The 25,210-nt window shown below is 39.6% G+C and overlaps 1 protein-coding gene across 4 annotated transcripts in view; it reads left to right on the top strand.

The window, feature by feature from the left end:
• LOC128572765 (zinc finger protein 724-like) overlaps window positions 1-25,210 on the top strand; it is an 86,121-nt gene that overhangs the window by 36,034 nt on the left and 24,877 nt on the right. For 3 of the 4 annotated variants that reach the window (XM_053572843.1, XM_053572845.1, XM_053572842.1), the window contains exon 2: window positions 20,514-20,585. In XM_053572843.1, the coding sequence (XP_053428818.1) occupies window positions 20,574-20,585 (12 nt within the window). In that variant the 5' untranslated portion in view covers window positions 20,514-20,573. Of the gene's footprint in view, window positions 1-20,513; window positions 20,586-22,857; window positions 23,056-25,210 lie in introns of all 4 variants that reach the window. The other variant, XM_053572844.1, reaches the window with a different exon arrangement.

The following is a 25,210-nucleotide window of genomic DNA, read 5'->3' as shown; positions in this document are numbered from 1 at the left end:
TTACTCAGGCTGGTCCTGAACATGTGAACTCAGGCGATTCACTGGCCTTGGCCTGTGTAGGATTACAGGTGTGAGCCACCGCACCTGGCCCATCTGCTTCAGTTGTAACATCAACTCTGAAAACTCATTTGGAATATGAGGGAACAAAGACACTTCAGAATTATAATAATTGGTTATAAAACCATTTATCCTAACAAGTACTTCAGAATGTGGCCACTTCTAACAACTACTCCTGTGTCCTCCCTGGTCTGGCCGTCCATATTTCCCACAGTGTTAACCACATCAGCCTCCTGGCTGGGTTTCTACTGGTTTGTCTTTCTAAAGTTACTTTTCTTACTACTTATTGATACCATAATCCCAAGTTTGAAGACTGTGTTCAGCCAAGTGTGGTGATTCACACTTGTAAACCTAGCACTCTTGGAGACCAACTAGAGTATATGGCTTGAGCTCAGGAGTTTGAGACCAGCCTGAGTAAAAAGGGAGACATCATTTCTACTAAATAAGAAAATTAGCCACAGTCCACACGTGATGGGTCACGCCTGTAATCCCAGAACTCAGGGAGGCCGAGCCAGGTGTATCACTTCAGGTCAAGAGTTTGAGGCCAGCCTGAGCAAAAGTGAGATCCCATCTCTAAAAATAGCCAGGCATTGAGGTGGGTGTCTGTAGTTCCAGCTACTTGGGAAGCTGAGGTGAGAGAATGGCTTGAGCCCAGGAATATGAGGTTGCTGTGAGTTATGACACCATGGCACTCTACCAGGGGAACAAAGAGACTGTCTCAAAAAAAAAAAAAAAAAAAAAGAAAGAAAATTAGCCAGGCATTGTTTTGGGCCTGGGTAAGGGTAAAATAGCTTTTGGAGGCTGTTCCTGAGAGCTGGTGTATGAAGGAGAAAAGGAGTTAGGCAGATACAAGGGAGAAAGTGAGTCAGGTGGAGAGGCTGGGATGTAGGAGTTGGGGACGAGCAGGAGAGGAAGGCTCAGGAGGTGGAGAGGTGTGGGGACGAGTGATCAGCTGGATGTAAGTCCAAGTCAGGGGTGGAAGGCTGAGGTGGCTGCTGCTCGTTGAGAAGGAGGATGTAGAAGGTGGTACAGGTTTGGCAGAGAAGGGCATCCCTGAAGGACAAAGAAAGCTTGGAGGTAGCGGACCTCAGACCACTTGCCATTGTGGTTTATAAAATTTTCAAGACCTCTGGGAATGTTTAGATCAAAATTGCCATTTTCAGGCCATTGGTTTCCATTGTCTAATTTATATTGGGGGCAGGCAGTATAGCAGAGAAATGTTATTCACTCGTTTTGTTCTCTCTCTTTTTTTTTTTTTTTGAATAGTCTGACATTGTTGCCCTTGGTAGAGTGCTGTGGAGTCATATCTCACAGCAACCTCAAACTCTTGGGCTCAAGAGAATCTCTTGCCTTAGCCTTCCAAATTCCTGGGACTACAGGCACCTGCCATAATGCCTGATTATTTTTAGAGATGGGGTCTCGCTCTTGCTCAGGATGGTCTCAAACCTGTGAGCTAGGGCAATCCAAATGCCTTAGCTTCCTAAAGTGCTAGTATTACAGGCATGAGCCACCGTGCCTGGCCTGATGATATCTCCTTTTAGACCCAGGGTGCTTAGGTTTTTGAGGAGACAGCCCAGTGGGAAGTCTTCGTGTAGAACTGAACAGCAACTGCCCGTGGCTTGTAAAGTGAGGAGGAGATTTGGGGTGGAGGCTTACTAGTGGAGAGGCAAGGCATCCCTCAATCACTGCATAGCTAAGAGGACAGTCCATAGAATCCAAATACTGTACCTCAGGTGTCTCCAAGAGAAGCTGTTGGGGGTAGGGGGATCAGGACACTGATCCCAGATCCTGGGGGAAATCACAACCTAGTGCTAGGCTTTTTGGAGGAATGAGAGAACAGAGGAGAAACAGGAGATCCCAGAGAAGGAGCCCTTTCCTTCAACTTATTGAGACCTGAGGAATTAGTGTTCAGTGGTGGTCATTTGGAGAGCCACGACCAGGGTCTGAGGTGGTCCCTGGACTGGTCTTCCTGCCTCCTTTCTTGGCTAACACACCATAAAGATGAGAGTTTAGGGAGAGTCCTGCCAGAATCCATAAGAAGGAGAGAAGACCAGCCCAAGAATGAAGGATAGGATCTATTTTCAAGGAACAGAATAGAGTGTGACCAGAAGTCAGCTCAGCTCACAGAGTTTCAAGGGACTTTTATTAGTGCAGTTGGAATGTATGAGGGTGTCATGAGAGGTGCGGGAAGTCATCTTTTCTGCAGAGTGAAAATTGCTGTGTCTGAGACTGATTTTTAGAATTACTGCCTTCCACAGAAGGTGTTATCTTCAAAGAAGGCTTTATCTCTTGTGCCAGGCAAGACCAGGGTAGGAGATCCTGATGATTCCCAGGAACACTGGCCCTAAAACATTTCAGGAGGGTAGGAAGGGGGTTGCTGTGACCATGCCATTTGGTTTTTGGCCTGCTTTCTTAATCTACTTGTCTCCCAGATAGCTGGACTTTTGTCAGAGTTATGAGATGTTCTTCCCCACAGAAAGTAGGGTGCCGTTTCTCCTGGGAGGGTGGCCATTGAGCAATTCTGTGAGGAGGCTGAGTGTGGGAGGAAGTCTCAGGGATAGATGAACTTACTTCACCCTTAGTGGGACATGTCTGTATTTCAGTCATCAGGGACACTCCCAGAATTTTGGACATTGAGAAGATTTGTTTATTTCGGCTTTAATTTTTCATTAACTCCAAAATGCAATATATCAGTAGAACTTAAAGAATAAGAAAATTTTCCTGAAAATGAAAGACAGAACTAGAGTTCAGAAAAGGAAATTAAATATGTAGTGATGGCTTGGCCCCTGTAGCTCTGCAGCTAGGCCACCAGCCACATACCCTTTAGCTGGCAAGTTCAAATCCAGCCCAGGTCTGCCAAACTACAATGACAACTACAACAACAATGACAAAAATAGCCGGGCATTGTGGCAGGCGACTGTAGTCCCTGCTACTTGGGAAACTGAGGCAAGAGAATTACTTAAGCCCAAGAGTTTGAGGTTGCTGTGAGCTGTGATGTTACAGCACTCTACCCAGAGCAACATAGTGAAACTCTGACTAAAAAAAATAAAATAAATAAAAAATATAAATAAATAAATATGGGGGCGGCGCCTGTTGCTCAGTTGGTAAGGCGCCATCCCCATATACGAGGGTGGCGGGTTCAAACCCAGCCCCGGCCAAACTGCAACCAAAAATAGCCGGGCGTTGTGGTGGGCGCCTGTAGTCCCAACTACTCGGGAGGCTGAGGCAATAGAATCGCTTAAGCCCAGGAGTTGGAGGTTTCTGTGAGCTGTGTGAGGCCATGGCACTCTACCGAGGGCCATAAAGTGAGACTCTGTCTCTACAAAAAAAAAAAATGAATAAAAAATAAATAAATAAATAAATATGTAGTGATATATTCCATTTTAATAAAATAATAGTTTTCACCTTTTTTTCTTTGAGTGAGGGTAGTAAGGTTTTCAGATGTCTGATTATTTGAGGGTAATTTCAAATGGAAACCCAGGGCTTAGTAATGATACCTCAAGAAGAAAGAGACAAAGTGTGGATTGCTTTATGGATGCTTAAAAATGAATACATATCCACATGAAAATGTGGTAGATCAAATGGTGAATTGTAAATATTTACAAACCATTAGTTCTTCTCTTACACAAAGTGGAGAAACTGTGTCAGTAGGTAACTTTATTCTTTTTTTCTATCATCTAGAATTTGAAGTTCATTGCTAAAAGCTATGAAAGAGTATTTATACCAGAGATGATCTGAGATTATTGTTTACTAAATGATTTGTTTTCATGGAATTGATAATTAAATGATGTCACTATTGTCTGACAAAATACATCATTTTGCTTTTCATGTTGACATAGGGAATGTAAGGTGTCTTACAGTTTCCTTCTATTATATAACCATCAATACTTAGTTTGCAGAATTTTGCTGGATTTTTCATACACTTGATATTTTCTCTCTTCTTTTTTTTTGAGACAGATTCTCAAGCTGTTACCTGGGTAGAGAGCCGTGGCATCATAGCTCTCAAAGTAACCTCCAAGTCTTGGGAGGTTGATCTTCCCAAGTGATCCTCTTGCCTGAGTTTTTCTATTTTTGGTAGAGACGGGGATCTCACTTTTGCTCAGGCTGGTCTTGAATTCATGAGCTCAAGCTATTCACCTGCTGCGGCCTCACAGAATGCTAGGATTACAGACCTGAGCAACCACACCCAGTGATGTTTTCTCATCTAAAAGGAAATGAATAACCTTGACTGGGAACCAAAGGTCTGAGTCTAGTTACTAAGACCAAGTCAACCTTGGTTCTTCAAAAAATGGTCATCTGGGATGGCGCTGTGGGTCAAGGAATTGGGTGCCAGCCTTATATACTGGGAGTGGTGGGTTCAAACCCAGCCCCAGCCAAAAGTTGCCAAAAAAAAAAAAAAAAAAAGGTTATACAGGACCGAGGATCCCTCCCTGCAGGTTTGCAGCCTGATTATACCAGCTATGGAAAGAGCCCTCTTTGTGGACTGAAGGTGCAGAGTCCTGGAAAGCTGGGAACCCACAAGCTGGGGACCAATGTGGTTGATGGAATTAGAGTGTGATGAGAGGCCCTTCCTGAAGGTGTAATTGGTATTATTCTGGGGCTGTTTTTGGACATTGTCCAGTTAAATAAATTTGAAAGGATACCTTATTGTCCAATAGAATGAATTTCTCATTATTGTAGGAAGTATTGCTTGGGGATAGCATGAAGTGCAAGATCTGTAGGTATTACACACGAGGGCTTTCTCTGATAGACAGGAGCACAAAAGCATAGAAATCAGGGTAGGCTCCTGTAGCTCAGTGTTTAGGGAGCACCTGTAGCTCAGTGGTTAGGGAGTCAACCACATACCCTGGAGCTGGTAGGTTTGAACCTGGCCCAGGCCTGCCAAACAAGTGTAGAATCCAGGTGGGAGATAGGGACAGAATGGAGGGTGGAAAAATAATCTGCCAGGTCAGGCTGTGTTTCATCCTGTCATCAGACAGTTCTTAGGAGGGGCATAAAAAGAAGGTTAGATGTTGAAATTACACTTAGAATAGGCCAAAGGTCAGGGACCTGGGGAAAGAAGAGTAACTTCAGCAAAATGTGATGAAGAAGTATTGTGTTCTGACTGCTGAAGAAATAACTGTTCAGGTGATTGTTTATGAGTAATAAATGGGAATTTGTAGAGTCTTTGCCCTGTCATAGGCCAAAAGGGGAGTATCATCTAAGTCATCATGGGAAGGGTTGCTTTTTGTAGTGAGCTGCTCTTGAGAACACAGCTCATGGGGAATTTTTGTAATCGGAGCTACTTCCCAGGATGAATCATGGTTTCAAAAATCTCCCACCACTATCTCCTTGCCTTATATGTGTCTTCTGTCTTTTTCTTTTTCTTTAATTGTATTTATTTATTTATTTATTTATTTATTTTGAGACAGAGTCTCACTCTGTCACCCTGTGTTTTACTATTTTAAATTGCATACAAACTTTATGGATACCCTGTATAAACAATGGTGCTGTCAAGTCTTCTTACTGAGGACTAATTATGGTGACTTAATTCATCTTTGCCATCTCTTAAGTGGTCTGAGATGAACATCCCATTCTGGTTAAATTGTGTAATGTGACAGTTCTTTTTCTGTCTACCATCGTGGTGGGTTATTCTGGAGTTGGAAATGACTCTGTTTTTAGTTATAAAGTTTTGTTTTTCCTTGTGTAACGTCATTATTTTATTTATTAAATCATAGCTGTGTACATTAATGCGATCATGGGACACCATACACTGGTTTTATAGACCATTTGACATATTTTCATGACACTGGTTAACATAGCCTTCCTGGCATTTTCTTAGTTATTGTGTTAAGACATTTATATTCTACATTTACTAAGTTTCACATGTGCCCTTGTAAGATGCACCGTAGGTGTAAATTCACCAATCACCCTCCCTTTACCCATCCTCCCCCCTCCCTCCCTTCCCTCTTCCCCTTCCCCATATTCATAGGTTATAACTGGGTTATAGCTTTCATATGAAAGCCATAAATTAGTTTCATAGTAGGGCTGAGTACATTGGGTACTTTTTCTTCCATTCTTGAGATAATGTACTAAGAAGAATATGTTACAGCTCATTCCATGTAAACATGAAAGAGGTAAAGTCGCCATCTTTCTTTAAGGCTGCATAATACTCCATGGTGTACATATGCCACAATTTATTAATCCGTTCGTGGATCAATGGGCACGAGCTTTTTCCATGACTTAGCAATTATGAATTGGGCTGCAATAAACATTCTGGTACAAATATCTTTGTTATAATGTGATTTTTGGTCTTCTGAGTATATACCTAGCAGAGGAATGATAGGATTGAATGGCAGATCTATTTTTAGATCTCTAAGTGTTCTCCAAACATCTTTCCAAAAGGAATGTATTAATTTGCATTCCCACAAACAGTGTAGAAGTGTTCCCTTTTCTCCACATTGATGCCAACATCTCTTGTATTGCGATTTTGTGATATGGGCTAATCTTACTGGAGTTAGATGATATCTCAAAGTAGTTTAGATTTGCATTTCTCTGATTAAAGATTAAGAGCTTTTTTTTCATATGTCTGTAGGCCATGTGCCTGTCTTCTTCAGGGAAGTTTCTCTTCAAGTCCCTTGCCCAACCTGAGATGGAATCACTTGTTCTTCTCTTGCTTATATGTTTGAGTTTTGTGGATTCTGGTTATTAAACCTTTGTCAGAGACATAACCTGCAAATATCTTCTCCCATTCTGAGGTCTGTCTGCTTGCTTTACTTACTGTGTTCTTGGCTGTGCAGAAGCTTTTTAGTTTGATCAGGTCCCAATAGTGTATTTTTGAAGCTACTTCAGTTGCCCGTGGGGTTCTCTTCATAAAATATTAGCCCAGGCCGGTTTCTTCAAGAGTTTTCCCTGCACTCTCTTCTAGTATTTTTATAGTTTCATGCCTTAAGTTTAAATCTTCAATCCAGTGAGAGTCTACCTTAGTTAATGGTTAAAGGTGTGGGTCCAGTTTCAGTCTTCTACAGGTTGCCAGCCAGTTCACCCAGCACCATTTGTTGAATAGGGAATCTTTCAAAAAACTGAAAGTTTTTAATTGGCTTGCCCAAGATCAAACAGTAGGTAGCTGGGTTCATCTCTTGGTTCTCTATACTGTGTCATACATGTACCTCTCTGTTTTTGTGCCAGTACCATGCTATTTTGATCACTATTATTTTATAGTGTAGTCTGAGGTCTGGTAGCATCATTCCTCCTGCTTTGTTTTTATTTCTGAGTAATATCTTGACTATTCAAGGTTTTTTCTGTTTCCATATAAAAAAAAGTATTATTGTTTCAAGATCTTTAAAGTATGACAGTGGAGCTTTAATAGGGATTGCGTTATAATTGTATATTGCTTTGGGTAGTATGGACATTTTAACAGTGTTGATTCTTCCCAGCCATGAGTATGGTATGTTTTTCCATTTGTTAACATTTTCAGCTATTTCTTTTCTTAGAGTTTCATAGTTCTTTTTTTTTTTTTTTTGGCCGGGGTTGGGTTTGAACCAGCCACCTCCCGCATATGGGGCCAGCGCCCTATCCCTTTGAGCCACAGGCACCACCCCTCATAGTTCTTTTTATAGAGTTCATTCACGTCCTTTGTTAGATAAACTACCAAATCTTTCATCTTCTTTGGCACTAGTGTGAATGTAATAGAGTCCTTAATTGTTTTTTTCAGCTTGACTGTTGTTGGCATATATAAAGGCTACCGATTTATGAATGTTGATTTTGTAATCTGAGACACTGCTGTATTCCTTGATCACTTCTAATAGTTTTGTAGTAGAATCCCTGGTGTTTTCCAGATATACAATCATATCATCTGTGAAGAGCGAAAATTTGATCTCTTCTGACCCTATGTGGATACCCTTGATCGCCTTTTCTTCACTAATTGCAATGGCTAAAACTTCCATTACAATGTTAAAGAGCAGTGGAGATAATGGGCAATTTTGTCTGCTTGATCTCAGTGGAAATGATTTCAATTTAACTCCATTCAATATGATACTGGTTGTGGATTTGCTGTAGATAGCCTCTATAGTTTAAGAAATGTCCCTTCTATACCAATTTTCTTAAGTGTTCTGATCATGAAGGGATGCTGGATATTATCAAAAGCTTTTTCTGCATCAATTGAGAGAATCATATGGTCTTTATTTTTTAATTTGTTTATGTGCTGAATTATATTTACGTATATTGAACCAGCCTTCAGACCCTGGGATAAAAAAAAAAACTTGGTCATGATGTATCATTTGTTTGATGTGTTGCTGGATTCTGTTTATTAGGATCTTGTTGAATATTTTTGCATCTTATATTCATTAGTGATATTGGTCTATAACTTTCTTGTTGGGTCTTTTACTGTTTTGGGGATCAGGTTGATGTTTGCTTCATAGAACGTGTTGGTTAGTCTTCCTTCTTTTTCTTTATTTTGGAATAGGTTGAGTAATATTGGTCCTAGTTCCTGTTTAAAGGTTTGGTAGAATTCTGACGTGAAGGCATCTGGTCCCGGGCTTTTCTTTTTAGGGAGATTGTTTATGGTTGATGCTATTTCAGAACTTTATATAGGCCTGTTCAACATTTCCACTTGATTCCTGCTCAGCCTTGGAAGGTGACGTGCTTCCAAGTATTGGTCAATTTCCTTCAGATTTTCATATTTCTGAGAATAAAGTTTCTTGTAATATTCTTTAATAATTTTTTGAATTTCTGAGGAGTCTGTTGTTATTTCATCTTTGTCATTTCTGATTGATAAAATGAGAGATTTACTCTTCCTGGTTAGGTTATCCAAAAGTTTATCTATTTTATTGACCGTTTCAAAAAACCAACTTTTTGATTTATTGATCTGTTGTATAATTCTTTTGTTTTCAATTTCATTTAGTTCTGCTCTAATTTTGGTTATTTCTTTTCTTCTACTGTGTTTGGGGTTGGAATGTTCTTCCTTTTCCAGTTGCTTGAGATGTCCTATTAAGTTGCTAACTTCCTTTCTTTCTGTTCTCTTGAGGAAGGCTTGCAGTGCTATAAATTTCCCTCTTAGGACTGCCTTTGTGGTATCCCAAAGGTTCTGATAATTTTTGTTGTTGTTTGTTTTTTGAGACAGTTTCTCAAGCTGTCATCCTAGGTAGGGTGCCATGACGTCATAACTCACAGCAACCTTCTACTAGGGCTCAAGTGATCCTCTTGCCTCATTTTTTAAATTTTTAGTAGAGATGGGGTCTCACTATTGCTCAGGCTGTTTTTGAACGGGTGAGCTCAAGCAGTGCACCCCCTTGACCTTCCAGAGTGCTAGGATTATAGATGTGAGCCACCACCGTGCCCAGCCTATCTCCTGTTCTTTCTTGTACATGTTAAAATTTTAGAGGTACTGTTTACCTCACCATGACATTGTCATATAAAAAAATACACACAGCTTACATGGAATGATATAGATACATCACAAAAATATACATGCCTGTATTGGTGGCCTTTTATTTTTACCGTGCAAACCAAAAAACTATAGTGGTTTTGGTTCTCTGGAAATTATGCCATCACCTTCAGTGTTAGAGAACACATGAGGGAATTTATCTCTTCTGTACTGATCAATTCCAGTCACTCATATACGTCAGGAACAGTTCTCTTCACTCATTTAACTAAAAGTGAAATTCAATCTCCTCTTATTTCTTGGCAAACATGTTTGTTTTTCAGGGAGTGTTGACATTCAAAGACGTGTCTATAGAATTCTCTATCAATCAGTGGGCCTTCTTGTACCCTGCTCAGCAGCATTTGTGTTGGGATGTCATGTTAGACAACTATAGAAACCTGATCTTCCCCCGTGAGGATAACTTAAATACACAGTTCTGGGTCTACACTAAACTTTTCATATTCTTTCTTTGTAGAAGGTTTTTATTCAGTTTCTTCTTTGACTGCATGAATATCAGGTTCTTGTTTCTAAGGAAAACTTAAGGATATCTTGGTATAGTCAAGGGAATTTTGGAGATGTTTTATTTTGGCATTAATCTTACCTATTTTTGAGCTAATGTATATCCTTCATTAGATTAATTGTAATTTCGGAAGTTTAGTGGCATAGATTGTTACCCATACCTTTAAGTGTGATTTCTAGTACAAATTTTATTTCAGTAGTTCTGGGGAGTGTAATCAAGAGTTCTTCAACTTTAAATACTTTACTTTTTTTTTTAATTCTTGGGGATTCATTGAGGGTACAAGAAACTAGGTTACACGGATTGCATTTGTTAGGTATAGTCCCTCTTACAATTGTGCCTTGCCCCCAAAAATGTATCACATAAGACCTCACCCACCTCCCTCCTGCCCTCTCTATGCTCTTTTTTCCCCCATCCACTCCTTCTTCTCTCTTTCACTATTCCCCACCCCCACCATGTCATTAGTTATCATTAATTGTCCTCATCAAAATTGAATACCTAGGATTCATGTTTCTCCATTCTTATGATGCTTTACTAAGAATAATGTGTTCCACTTCCATCCAGGTTAATACAAAGACTGTAAAGTCTCCATTTTTTGAATGGCTGAATAGTATTCCATGGTATACATATTCCACAGCTTGTTAATCCATTCCTGGGTTGGGGGGCTTTTAGGCTGTTTCTACATTTTGGTGATTGTAAATTGAGCTGCGATAAATAGTCTAGTGCAAGTGTCCTTATGACAAAAGGGGATTGTATTAGTTCGCAGTCCCAACAACAGTGTAAAAGTGTTCTTTTCTCTCCACATCCACGCAGCATGTGCAGTTTTGAGATTTTGTGATGTTTGCCATTCTTACTGGGGTTAGATGATATCTCAGGGTAGTTTTGATTTGCATTTTTCTAATAATTAGGGATAATGAGCATTTTTTCATATTTTTGCTAGCCATTCGTCTGTCTTCTATAGAGAAAATTCTATTCATGTGTCTTCCCCGTTGATATATGGAATTCTTGGCTTTTTTTCGTGTGGATTAATTTGAGTTCTTTATAGATTCTTGTTATCAAGCTTTTGTCTGATTCAAAATAAGCAAATATCCTTTCCCATTGTGTAGATTGTCTATTTGCTTTGGTTGTTGTCTCCTCAGTTGTTCAGAAGCTTTTCAGTTGAATTAAGTCTCATTTGTTTATCTTGTTGTTGTTGCAATTTCCACGGCAGTCTTCTTCATAAAGTGTTTCCCCAGGCCGATATCTTCCCGTGTTTTTCCTATGCTTTCTTTGAGGATTTTTATTGTTTTGTACCTGAAATTTAAGTCCTTTATCCAACTTGAATCAATTTTCATAAATGGAGAAAGGTGTGGGTCCAGTTTCAGTCACTTACATGTGGATATCCAGTTCTGCCAGCACCATTTATCGAATAGGAATTCTTTCCCCCAGTGCATGTTCTTGTTTCGTTTGTTTAAGATTTGGTTGTTCAAAGAGGTCTGTTTTATTTCCTGGCTTTTTTATTCAATTCCTAATATCTATGTCTCTATTTTTGTGTCAGTACCATGCTGTCTTTACCACTATGACCTTGTAGTACAGCCTAAAATCTGGCATGCTGATGCCCCCGGCTTTGTTTTTATTGCTAAGAACTGCCTTAGCTATGCGGGGTTTTCTCTGATTCCATACAAAACAAAGAATCATCTTTTCCAAGTCTTGAAAGTATGATGTCAGTATTTTAATAGGGATGGCATTGAATCAGTAGATTGCTTTGGGAAGTATAGATATATTAACAAATGTTGATTCTTCCCAGCCATTAGCATGGTATGTTCTTCAATTTCTTAATATCCTCTGGTATTTCTTTTCTTAGGGTCTCATAATTTTCTTTATACAGATCCTTCACTTCTTTTGTTAGGTATATTCCTAGGTATTTCATTTTCATTGAAGCTATGGTGAAGGGAGTTGTGTCCTTAATTAGCCTCTCATCTTGGCTGTTATTGGTGTATACAAAGGCTACTGACTTGTGGACATTGATCTTATATCCAGACACATTACTGTATTTTTTTTAAATTAAATCATAGCTGTGTACATTAATGGAATTATGAGGTACAATGTGCTGGTTTTATATACAGTTTGAAATACTTTCATCAAACTGGTTAACATAACCTTCACTGCATTTTCTTAGTTATTGTATTAAGACATTTATGTTCTACACTCAGTAGATTTTACGTGTACTGCATTTTTGGATGACTTCCAGGAATCTTGTGGTTGAGTATTTGGAGTTTTCTAAGTATAAGATCATATCGTCAGCAAAGAGGGAGAGTTTGACTTCCTCTGCTCCCATTTGGATGCCTTTATTTCCTTGTCTTGCCTAATTGTATTGGCTAGAACTTCCAGTACTATGTTAAATAGTAATGGCGACAGAGGACCACTTTGTCTGGTTCCAGTTCTAAGTGGAAAAGCTTTCAGTTTTACTCCATTCAGTAAAATACTAGCTGTGGGCTTGTCATAGATAGCTTCGATCAGTTTAAGACATGTGCCACCTATGCCTGTACTCTTCAGTGTTCTAATTAGAAAAGGATGCTGGATTTTATCAAATGGTTTTTGTGCATCTATTGAGAGAATCATATGGTTTTTGTTTTTGCTTCTGTTGATGTGGTGAATAATGTTTATGGGCTTGCATATGTTAAACCAGCCTTGCATCCCTGGGATGAAACCTACTTGTTCATGATGTATGACTTTTTTTGACAATATCCTGTAATTTTTTGGCTAGGATTTTGCTAAGAAGTTTTGCATATATATTCATTAGTGAAATTGGTCGAAGTTCTCCTTTTTAGTTGGGTCTTTTTCTGGTTTTGGTATCAGGGTGATGTTTGCTTTGTAGAAGGTGTTGGGGAAGATTCCTTCCTCCTCAATTTTTTGGAACAATTTCTTCAGTATTTGAATAAGGTTTGATAGAATTCTGGTGGGAAGCCATCTGAACCAGGTCATTTTTTGTTGGGAGAGTTTTTATTGTTTCTTTGGTCTCAGTACTTGAAATTGGTCTGTTCAGGAGATTTATTTCTTCCTGGGAAATTCTAGGAGAGGGTGTGATTCCACGTATTAATCCATTTTCTTCACATTGTCAAATTTCTGGGTATAGAGTTTCTTGTAGTATTTGGAGATGATACAAGAGTATCTCTGTGGCATCAGTTATTATTTCCCCTTTATCATTTTTCTTTTTCTTTTCTTTTTGGAGATAGAGGGTCACTATATCACCCTCGGTAGAGTGCTGTGGCATCACAGCAAACTCAAAGTCTTGGGCTTCCGTCATTCTTTTGCCTCAGCCTCCCGAGTAGGTGGGACTACAGGCACTGCCACAACACACGGCTATTTTTTGTTGTTGTTGTTGTTGTTGCCCTTGTCATTGATGTTTAGCTGGCCCGGGCTGGGTTTGAACCCCCCACCCTTTGTGTATTTGGCTGACACTGTAACCACTGTCTATGGGTGCAGAGCCTCCCCTTTATCATTTCTGATCGAGGTTACCAGAGATTTTACTTTTCTGTTTCTAATTAGTCTCTTGTTTTTCATAAAACCAATTTTTTCTTTCATTAATTTTCTGCATGATTTTTTTTTTATTTCATTAATGTCTGATTTAATTTTGGATATTTCTTTTCTTCTGCTGGGTTTAGGCTTAGATTGTTCTTCTTTTTCCAATTCCATAAGATGGCTTGTGAGGTTGTTGATGTGCTCTCTGTTTTTGAATGTAGGCAACTAAAGCATTCAATTTTCCTCTCAGGACTGCTTTTGCTGTATCTCACAAGTTTTGGTAGCTAGTGTCTTCATTGTTGTTATGCTCAAGGTAGTTAATGATTTACGTTTTTATTTCTTCATGCACCCAATTTTCATTCAGCATAAGGTTCTTAAATTTCTGTGCCTTTGTGTGGGGTTGGATGTTTTTGTTGGAGTTGAGTTCCATCTTTATTGCCTTGTGTTCTGAGAAGATACAAGGTAATATTTCAATTCTTTTGGTTCTGTTAAGGTTTGTTTTGTGTCCTAGTATACGATCAATTTTGGAGAATGTTCCATGGGGCGATGAGAAGAATGTATATTCTTTATCTTTTGGATGGAGTGGTCTATATACATCTATTAGGCACAGTTGTTCTAGGGTCTCATTTAAGACCCTTATGTCTTTGTTTAATTTCTATTTAGAGGATTTGCCCAGCTCTGTGAGAGGAGTCTTAAAGACCCCTATTATTATGGTGTTGTGGATATCATATTGCTCAGACTAAGTAAGGCCTGTTTCAAGAATCTGGGAGCATTTAAGTTGGGTGCATAAATATTTAGAATTGAAATGGCTTCTTGTATTTTTCCCTTGACCAATATGAAGTGACCATCTTTGTCTTTTTTGACTTTAGTTGCTTTAAATCTACATGTAGCTGAAAAGAAGAATCTCTCTTTTCTTCTGGATTCCATTTGTCTGAAAAATTGTCATCCAACCTTTAACTCTGATTTTTAATTTGTCTTTTGAGGTTAGGTGTGTTTCCTACAAACAGCAAAGGATGGCTTGTGTTTTTTAATACAGTCATCCAATCTATGTCTCTTCAGTGGGGCATTCAAGCCATTAACATTTATTGAGATAATTGATAAGTATGGTAGTGTTCTATTCATCTTATTTTGTGAAAGTCCATTTAGTTTTTTCTTTTGCATCATTATGGAAGCTAGGTTCTGTCCTTTAATTTCTGGGTGTTTACTTTGCTGGTGGTCCATTATGATGGTCAGTGTGTAATTTCCTCAGTGTTTACATCACAGTAAAAGATTTGATTTCTCTATCAATTTTAAAGCTTACCTTAGTGGGATATAACATTCTAGGCTGGAAATTGTTGTGTTTAAGTACTTTAAAGGTAGATGACCATTATCTTCTTCCTTGAAAAGTTTCATTAGAGAAGTCTATGGTCACCCTCATAGATTTGCTCCTGTAGGTCAATTGGCACTTAGTCCTGGAAGCTTGCAATATCTTTTCTGTTGTCTTGTCTTTGGACAAGTTCATCACAATGTGTCTTGGAGAAACTCTATTAGAGTTGAGGCAAGCTGGTGGCCGATATCCCTCTGAAAAGAGTGTGTCAGAATCTTTAGTGATATTTGGGAAATTTTCATTCATAATATTCTCTACTATGGCTTCCATTCCTCTGTGTCATTCTTCTTCCCCTTCTGGGAAACCAATAACATGTATGTTTGAACTCTTCCTAAAGTTCTATAATTCTGTCAGTGAATGTTCTGCATTCTGTCTCCTCTTTTCTGACTCATAAACTGAGTTATCTCAAGAGCTTTGTCCTCTACCTCTGAGATTTTTTAATCTGCATGATCTAATCTGTTTGTGATACTTTTATTGCATCTTTAAGTTTTATAATTGAGTGCTTCAATTCCTTCAACTCTGCTATATCCTCTATATTCTGCATATCATTCATCTCTTATTTGATTGAGTTTTTTTATTTCCTTTTGGTCATTTTCCACTTTACGAGTAGTTTCCTTCATTGTTTCCATCATTTCCTTCATTGTTTTTATCATCTGTATTCTTAATTCCCTTTATGTCATTTCCAACATTTCTTTATAGGTGGAATCCTCTGCAGTATCTACCTTATGGTCCCTTGGGGAGGTTCCTCTGGACTGGTTTTTCATGTTGACAGGATTTTTCTGCTGATTCTTCCTCATGAGTGTTTTCTTTTACCTGTTTCCTTGCCTTAATTTTCCTTTCACTTCCTGTTGCTCTTTATGTTACTGTGCCTCTGGCCTAAGGTTTTGATGAGTCCTTTTGGTATGGGAGCAGAAAGATGGGATGAGAAGATTGAAGAGCAAGAAGGGAAAAAAATTAAAAAAAAAAAAGATAGAAAGAGAAATAAAAAAGAGAAAGGAGAAGGGTGACTAAAAGGGAATATTGATGAAAAAAAAAAAAAAGAGAAGCCCAGAAAGAGGGAGACAGGATTAATAAAGGTGTACAGTGGGTGCTTTGACTCAACCTTAAAAACACCCAACCAGTGGGGTTGCTGGGTTGGGTGGTTACCTTGAGCTCTGTAGGTCTTCGTCAGCTAAGTAGACAGGAAAGAAAAAACCTACTATAAATTAAACCCAAACAGACAAACAAAAAACCTTATGGGATAAAATTGTGGGAAAAATCCAAATAATAGGGGCAGAAACTCTAGCAAAAAATGAAGTTCTAATTGTTAAAGAAGGGTACAATAGAAAATTATATTTAAACTACAAAAATGTAGAAAGAAAGAAAGAAAGAAGAAAGAAAAGAAATGAAAGAAAAATTTAGAGGGAAAATGTTATACAAAAAAAAAAAATAAAAAACATAAAGTAAAAACCAAAACCAAAAACAAAGCAATATACATATACATCTTGCTGAATATTGTCTGGGTAGCGGTGATCTTCTGAGGTATGAGTTGTTAATCACAATTCTGATACAGCTGTACAAGATGGAGACTGGGGGCCTCTGATGATTTCTCACATCTGGCAGGGTTGAGAGCCTAAATCTCTCCTCAGCCCACTTAAAAGACACTTTAAACTGTTAACTTAGGCTAAGCAGAAGCCTTCCCAGGAAAACGCTTGTTGCTGGGATCTCTCCTGAAGTGGCTGCTTGCTGATTCAGTGCTCTAAAATTGGTCTCACTCAATGCCCCTGAGGGCCAAGGCTATTAGGCAGCACTGTTACTGCCAAATACTAAAATGTCCACTTTCCCCCAGCATCTCAGTCACCGCCTTTGTGCTGCTCAGTCACTAGATTACTTGCCCGAGTTCTCCCAACCCCATCCTTCTGAGGGCAGAGCCTGCAGGGGCAGTTCTCCCATAATGGCTGCACAGGCTCTTGTCTCCCTGAGGGAGCAGCCTGCAGAGGCTGTTCTCCCACAATGTCTGTGCCAGCGGCCCACAGCTGAACAATGTTAGCTCCTTTCAGGCTCAGCGGCTCAGTCCAGGGCACTAGAGAATGTTTAAAGTCATCTACACTCTCACTCAAGTTCTCACAAGGTAATTCAACCAAGTGCCCAAGTCCAAACAATAAAACAGCCCACAGGTAAGGCCTTTCCTGTTTGCAGTCTCTCTGCTGCTGTAGTTACAGTGGCGGGCAGCCTCTGACTGAACAAACGCATGCAACTACTTGCGAGTTGTCCACTGCTTTTGTCCTCCTCATGGGGTCCAGACGTCTCTCGCTTTCTCCCTGTGTCCCCAAAGGGATGTTTCTGGGCATATCCCACCAGCCAGAGATCCCTGCAGTCTTCTGTCCCCCATTTCACTGTGTACAGTTTCAAAGAAGTTGTTACTCAGCCACCATCTTGCTCCTCCCCTAACTTTAAATATTTTTTAAAGATTCTGAAGTTTCTATAAGGATCCTCTATGTGGGGATTATTATTTCAGGATCTGCTGTATGTTTGAAGGAAAGGCTTTTCCAAGGTGCATATGCAAATCAAATTCAATAACTGATTGGTTGCAGTTATGCACTAAAGTTTTTTGAACTTTTCAGTTGAAGTTTTCCTGGTTTTGTAATCAGAAGATAATTAGTAGTTTGTGATTGGTAAAGTCTATATTTGTTTTCCTTCTAAGTTGATGTTGGGGTGCAGAAAATGATTCTTAAAAAACTATAGCTTAGGCACCGCTGAGTGCTTTTCAAAATTGAAAAACTTTTCAGAAATAATCCTGAATATCAAGGTCCTTAAAACCTAGCCTTGCTTCACTTACCACCAGGGTAGACATAGACTCTCTAACATGTCCTTATGTAACAAAGTTTCTTACCAAAATAAAAACAGTTGCCTTCAATTGCTTTCCTGTTACCTCCTTATTTAGTGCAGATAGAAAATACAACCACTCCTGGAAGGTTTTTCCTCAACATGATTTCTGCCTCTCTGGTGCATTCAGATTCCTAAAAAAGCATTAACAGATTAGTTTCCTTCTTCCCAGTCAGTTCATCCTCTCTAATCATTTTTTGCCTCTCAAAAAAATTCCCATCTCTTTCTTCTGTTATGAAAAGTGAAATTTAAGCTTCTGTTCCCAAGTGGGAGATTGAGGTAAATCTCTCCATGATTTCCTCTCATATGTAGAAAATAAGTACATTCAAATGCCTTTTATTACTCTTCCATTTGTGAGTTGGTATTTGGGGAAACTTCGAAGAATTAATGGGAAGGTTTTCCCTTGGCTCCTGTATTAGCACATAATAAGAAATAAATTGGAGCTGGATTTTGGTTTCCTTAGGTAGAAATGCAAAGCAGTAGAGTCTTTTCGGCCAAATTGCCTCATATATATTTTAACACTCTACAAGGGGACTTGTTTTCTCCAACATTTTCCAAAAGTTTCGGAACCAGAGTCTAAATTTACCACTCTTATTTATTTGGCCTAATTCTTTTAGGTCTTGGAGTAAAATACTCAATTTTCAGTATCTTTTTCATTTTTTCAAATGCATCTTCCCATGAAATTCACATTATCACTTTTTTTATTGCCCATTTCAAACACTTGCAGTATTTTTGTGTTTATTATTTGTTTACATAAGGTTGAGTGATTATTTTTTAACCTTTTTTACATTTCACATAAGAAAAAAAGCAGACAATTATCCTGTGACACTCCGTGGAAAAACTTTGTGCCTTACTCCTGTTATCTTGCCCAGGAACACACAGCTTACCAGAATGTCTTGGAATTGATATTCCCTATTGGTAACTGTACAGGATGACAGATCCTCATTCACACTCCTGTCTTTTCCCAGTCCTGAGCTTCATACTTATCTGAGGATGACCCAAGATGCCCATAGCATTCATATTTTCTTTAGTGTTCCATAAATATCAGTCCCTGGGACATTTCATTCTAGAAGACAGCCTGAAGAATGGGAGTAGAGACTCTCAGAGGAGCAAATGAGTGTCCTTGAGGTTGAGAGAAGTCTGCTGGTATACTCTTCACGTAAAAAGCTAACCCATTGGGACTTTAAGTTTTTTGGTACTAGCCTCAGTTTTCATTTCTTAGAGAGACATTTTCAGTCAGCCCATCAGATGCAGGTATTCAGGGGAAAATGTACAAATTATTTCTTAAATATTTCAAGGGAGAAAATACCAAAGGATAAGGATAACTCACCGCCAGCAAAGTCTTTTAAAAATCTGCAACACAATACATACTTCATGTGCATTGAAAGCTTGGGTGCAGTTTCTCCAGGGAGGGTGGCCACTGAACTATTCTGTGATCAGAATAAGGGTGGGAGGTATAGGACAGGCATCCAAGGTATAGGGTGACCTTACTTGACACTTGAGTGGGGCATGTCTGTATTCCAGTCACCAGTCTCGTTCCCTGAATTTTGTGTCTTGAAAAGCTTTGTTCATTTATTTTAGCTTCAGTTTTCCATTAACTATAAAATGTAATTCACCCATAGCACTTGAAGAATATGAAAATATTCCTAAAGGCAAGACAGAAGTGAACATTAAATATGGAGTCATATATTTCATTTCATAAAAAGAATGGTGTTTCCTTGTTTCCCCAGAGTAAATGTTGTAAGGTTCTGAGATTTATAATTTTTTAATGGTGATTTCAAATGGGAAATCTGAGCTTAGCTTTGTAAAGATACCATGAAAAGAAAAGACAACTGGGAGGCTGAGGTGGAAGGATCACTTGAGTCCAAGAGTTTGAGATCTCTCCAGGCACAGTAGCTCACACGTCTAATCTCAGCAATAGGGAGGCCGAGGTGGGTGGGTTGCCTGAGCTCATGAGTTCAAGATCAGCCTTTGCATTAGCGAGGCCCTGTCTCTAAAAACTAGTCAAGTATTGTGGTGGGCACCTATAATCCCTGCTACTTGAGAAGCTGAGACAAGAGGATCATTTGAATACAAGAGTTTTGTTTGCTGTGAGCTAAGATGTGCTGGCACTCTACAGAGGGTGACCAAGTGAAACTCTGTCTCAAACAAAAAAGAGTTTTAGACCAACATGAACAACATAGCAAGAACCCATCTCTACAAAAACTTAGAAAAATTAGTGGGGCATGGTGGTACACATCTGTAGTCCCAGCTAATAAGGAGTTTGAGGTCTCCTGCCCCAAGCTGTCACACCACAAATTGTGCAGTGATTCCACATCACCTCCTATTGTCAGAGGGGACTAAGGTTTTTGAGAGGAGGAGTTCTGAGGTTAGATTCCTTCTCCCTATTGTGACACCCACCATTTTATGGACATGCACACTAGACAGGGAAGTGGTCATATTCCTCCCAGACAAAGCTCCACCCTCTCGAATCAAACTCATAGGTTCTTCACCCCTAGAATGTCCCATCAAAACCCCACACCAGTGTGAAGAGGCTTCTGTCTTGTCCCAACCCTCAGATCTTGAATTTGTAGCAGCAACCTGGCTCTTTAGCCACGCTGGTGTCCCAGGCAAAGGTAATCTCATCTCCCTGCATGGAACAGAAAGAAGCCTGAGCATAGCCCGCCCTTGGCTATCATTCCTAGCACTGGCACACCAAAAGAAGTTACTGAGGCAAAGATATAAATCAGTGGAAGATTATTAAGACAATGTTTGTAGACATTACTGGAAAAAAAATGCAAATAACAAATGTATCTTTTATTTTTCAGAAGGAGCAGTTGGGAACTTCAGTATTTAAACATGAGAAGGCATACAGAAGAACTAGGGCAATGGATACTGAGGTAAAATATTTACATTTTTGTAAATTGTAGGAAAGTTACATTTTACACAGGATAACCTGAATTCAAACTTGAACAGAAAAAGAGAGTGAAGGAAAAATCAATTTTCTGGCTCTGTGCCCATGGCTCAGTATTTAGGGCACCGGCCAGGTACACTAGAGCTGATGGGTTCCAACCCAGCCCAGGCCTACTAAACAACAGTGACAATTACAACAAAAAAAAAGCTGGGCGTTGTAGTGGGCACCTGTATTCCCAGTTATTTGAGAGGCTGAGGCAAGAGAATCTCTTAAGCCCAAGATTTTGAGGTTGCTGTTAGCTGTGATGGCACGTTACTCTATTGAGGGTGACATCATTAGACGTGATTTTTTTTTTTTTTTGTAAATGTCCCTGGGTTGATTTTTCTCTCTGTCCTACACCTGCGAAGATAAACTTGTAGAAAAAATTGTTAGTATGCAATCAAATAGAGTTTAGTTTTAGGAGGTAGATTTGGGCTGCAGACCAAAAGTTAAGTTACATATTTTTGCTTTTGGGTTCCCAGCAAGAAATTCCTTTATGAATTGTCTGTGAGGGCTATCCTTATAAAAGGACTGTCTATTTTCAGTCTCACTTTTTGGGCAGTTTCACTACAGCGTGTCCCTCCCAATTTTTTTTTTTTTTTTTTTTTAAGACAGAGTCTCACATAGCAACCTCCAACTCCTGGGCTTAGGAGATTCTCTTTCCTCAGCCTCCCTAGTAGCTGAGACTACAGCACCCGCCACAACACCCGGCTATTTTTGTTGTTGTTGTTGTTGCAGTTTGGCCAGGGCCTGGTTTGAACCCACCACCTTTAGCATATGTGGCTGGCGCTCTACCCACTGAGCCACAGGCACCGCCCCCACCAAAAATTACCTCTGAAGTCACTATAGATTGGAAAATGAGAAATTGTAGCTAAATATACCTTGTTTTAGAAAATATTTATTATGAAATTATAGAAAATATTTACAGAATGTTCTCTATGTGTTGGCTACCTCTTTGTAAAATTTGTAATGAACATTGTGTAAAGGTATGTTTAGCTCCAATTTCTGATTTTCCATACATGTAGAGACATTGGGGTGACTTTGGGGACAATCTGTAGATTTCTTCAAAAATACATTTATAGGGCAAAAATCAACCCTCTTTCCCTGTCATATAATGACCCTGATATCTTTAGACCTACAACTGACACAGAGATTATGGGGCCCAGAAACAAATCCTGAATTATAGATGTGCATTAATGTACCTGAAGATTTCCAGTTTTCCATTTTTCTTCTTTCTGAATTTCTTTGGATGTACACAGGGCACTAGCTTGCTCCCCAGTTCTCCAAGACCCAAATCTGTCGTTCCAAATTCTAAATCCAGTTCCTTCATCAGACACTGCTACCTTCTCTAGCCTGGGAAACTTTGAAGGTCCAGCAGACAATGCCATGTTTCAAGATTATGATTGGTGTTCTTAACTTAGACCAAAAGCATTTGTGTTGTTAAAAAAGTGTGGGTAGAAGGGACTCTGCTGTGTTCTCTAGCTGAGTGCTGCTCTAGTCTAGGACAAGTAACACCAATAATAGGGGGAATTGTTGAAGCTATTTCACAGACTCACTCAAAAAGTGCAAAATTGTATTTAAATTCACTTCCAAAAAGCCGAACTCAGCATACCAGAGTTGGTAGGAAAAAAAGCAATTATTCAAGAGCAACATGTGAGCTTGGTGCCTGTCTGTCAGTGGTTAGTGTTCTAGCCACATGGTCTGGGGCTGGTGGGTTCAAACTATCCTGGCCCTGCTAAACAAAACAAAATAAAATACCAGAGCATTATGGTGGGCACCTGTTTTCCTAGCTACTAGGGAGGCTGAGGCAAGAGAATTGCTTGAGCCCAAGAGTTTGAGGTTGCTGTGAGCCGTGATGCCACAGGACTCTACAGAGGGCGACATAATGAGACTCTGTCTCAAAGAAAATAAATAAATAAATAAAGAGCAACATGAGGAGATGGCAGATTAATGTAGGAAAAACCACCTCATGCTCCTCAGCTGACCAAAAGGTTGTGAAAGGGAAAGGAGCCTGGGAAGCTATGTGCAGGAGCTTTCTATGTATAGGTCCCCCTGGCTTGTTGCAAAGGTTACTTGCCATCTGGCATTCTGCTGGATGACGACAGAAATGGAGGTTAACTGCTCAGCAATTTTCTTCACCGGGAGTTCTGCAATCTTGGTTCTTTGGTTAATTGCTAATTCCTGAAATTCTTTTTTTTTTTTTTTTTTCTTTGAGACAGAGCCTCAAGCTGTCACCCTCTGTAGATGTGGCATCACAGCTCACAGCAACCTCCAACTCCTGGGCTCAAGCGATTCTCTTGCCTCCACCTCCCAAGTAGCTGGGACTACAGGCGCCCACCACAACTCCTGGCTATTTTTTTGTTGCAGCTGTCGTTGTTTGGTGGGCCCAGGCTGTATTTGAACCCGCCAGCTCTGGTGTATGTGGCTGGCGCCTTAGCCAATTGAACCACAGGCACCGAGCCCATTCCTAAAATTCTTAAACAAGGACATAAATAGCCATTGTAAAAAAAGTGACTATTTGCTTCAAGATAGAGTAATTGCTGCTCTTGCAGGATCACATACTTACCCTGTTTTCCCAAAAATAAGACAGTGCCTTATATTAAAGTTTGCTCCCAAAGATGCGCAAGGTCTTATTTTCAGGGGACGTCTTATCTTTCCTGTAAGTAGGTCTTATTTTCGGAGGATGTCTTATTTTCGAGAAACAGGGTACATGGGCCCAGGATACTGAATACCTTGTGTGAGTATTAAAGCCAGGGAGGTGATGCTTACCTTAGTGGTTCTCAGCCCAGGCTTCCAGGTAGGATTCCATGTCCAGCTTTAAGAAATGCCATCATCGGTGATTCCACCTTCTCACATTTTCTGTTAGTCTGGGTTGTTTCATCCACATGGTTTTAATTATTACCCCCATATGATGTTAAGGTTAGGCCAGTGTCAAGCATGAGAGTTTTAAAATGTATTGAGGCTCTTTTCTCAAGGGAGGTCACAGGGTCTGATCTGCTTGTGCTTCATGGGGACTGGACAGCACTACCAATATTACCTTTCCATAGCCAAAATTGCTAGCAAGGTAGGGCACTTGAGGACAAGAAATATGAAAGTCACACTTTGGTCTTTATGGGAAAGCTCCTTGTTCCAGACTGTCTCCTGTAATAAAGAAGTGGAAAGGCTGAGTAACCTTGTAATAAAGAACCTCCACAGGCTGAGTAACCTTGAAGCAAACAAAGTTTACATCAAGGTTACTCAGCCTGTGGATGAGGATGTGGTGGGATCAGGTGAAGGGGGCTGTGTTGATGCCTTTAAAGCCATATTAACATGATGCAGTGGAATATATATCCAGGTAATCTCACCTGAGAAGGAAATCAAGGGCAGGCAGGGAACGAGAAAGAACTGGTTGCTTCGCAGCTAAATGTGTCTTAATACAGGGTTGTGACTGCATTTCTGCTACAATATCTCGCGTTATAAAGTTGCAAATCTTTTCGTCTCTACGTGTGATGTTCCTGCCTAATGAGCTTGTTTCAAATAATCTTTTGCCCTTTTTCTTGTAATAGTGAAGAGGCTCTGAGAAATCCTCCTCCCCTACGTATACAGCAGTGTCTTCTCTCCATTCTCTCCATCCAAATTCCCATATGCCCTGGAGAATTTTCATCACAAATTTATGTTTATAAAAAATTATGTTCTGTAGTTCTGCAAATGTTCCCTTGTGCTTATTTTAAATGGAAATAAGTGGATCCCCATATTACCCTGTGTGGATGATGTTGGGTCATTGGATATTAGCAAAGCAGGGGACTATGTACTGTTCAGTTTCGGTTCAGAAGCCCCCTCAGTGCTACCCTGTTTCCCTGAAAATAAGACATCCTCCAAAAATAAGACCTACTTACAGGAAAGATAAGACGTCCCCTAAAAATAAGACCCAGCGCATCTTTAGGAGCACACCTTAAAATAAGATGCTGTCTTATTTTGGGGAAAATGGGGTATATAAAATAAGGTTACACGTGCAGTTTTACAGAAGATGGCATGAACGGCCTAAAGTAACTCAAAATTCTCAAAATCAGAAGTATTATAAAAGCCTTGCTTTCTAGGATGATAAAGAAGAGTTTTTTAATGATAGCATTAGAGACTAGAAGATAGGGCAGATATCTGTACCTTCAGCGTTTTGTTATTTGAGACAGAATCTCAAGCTGTCACCCTGGGTAGAGTGCCTTGGTGTCACAGCTGAGACCAAACTCCCACTCTTGGGCTTAAGTGATTCTCTTGCCTCAGTCTCCCAAGTAGCTGGGACAGCAGTTGCCTGCCACAATGCCCAGCGATTTTTTGGTTGTAGTTGTCATTGTTGTTTAGCAGGCCTGGGCTGGATTTCAACCCACCAGCTCCGGTGTGTGTGGCCGGCGCCAAGTCTTAACTTTCAACTTTGAAAAAAAAAAAATTTAAGACGTTTTTATCAGAATATGATTACATACTTTGTGGAGAGTATCAACTCGTATGTACCTTCTGAGATTATCTTTTTAAACCTTGTTTGGAAAATAAAGGCTCTAATGGTTATTTACTGGATTAACATTCAACTGGGATAAATCCAGT

Source organism: Nycticebus coucang, chromosome 20 (assembly GCF_027406575.1).
Source record: "Nycticebus coucang isolate mNycCou1 chromosome 20, mNycCou1.pri, whole genome shotgun sequence".
NCBI classification, from domain to species: domain Eukaryota; kingdom Metazoa; phylum Chordata; class Mammalia; order Primates; family Lorisidae; genus Nycticebus; species Nycticebus coucang.
The sequence above is the reverse complement of the archived record's forward strand: the minus strand, read 5'-3'. Positions and strand labels throughout refer to the sequence as shown.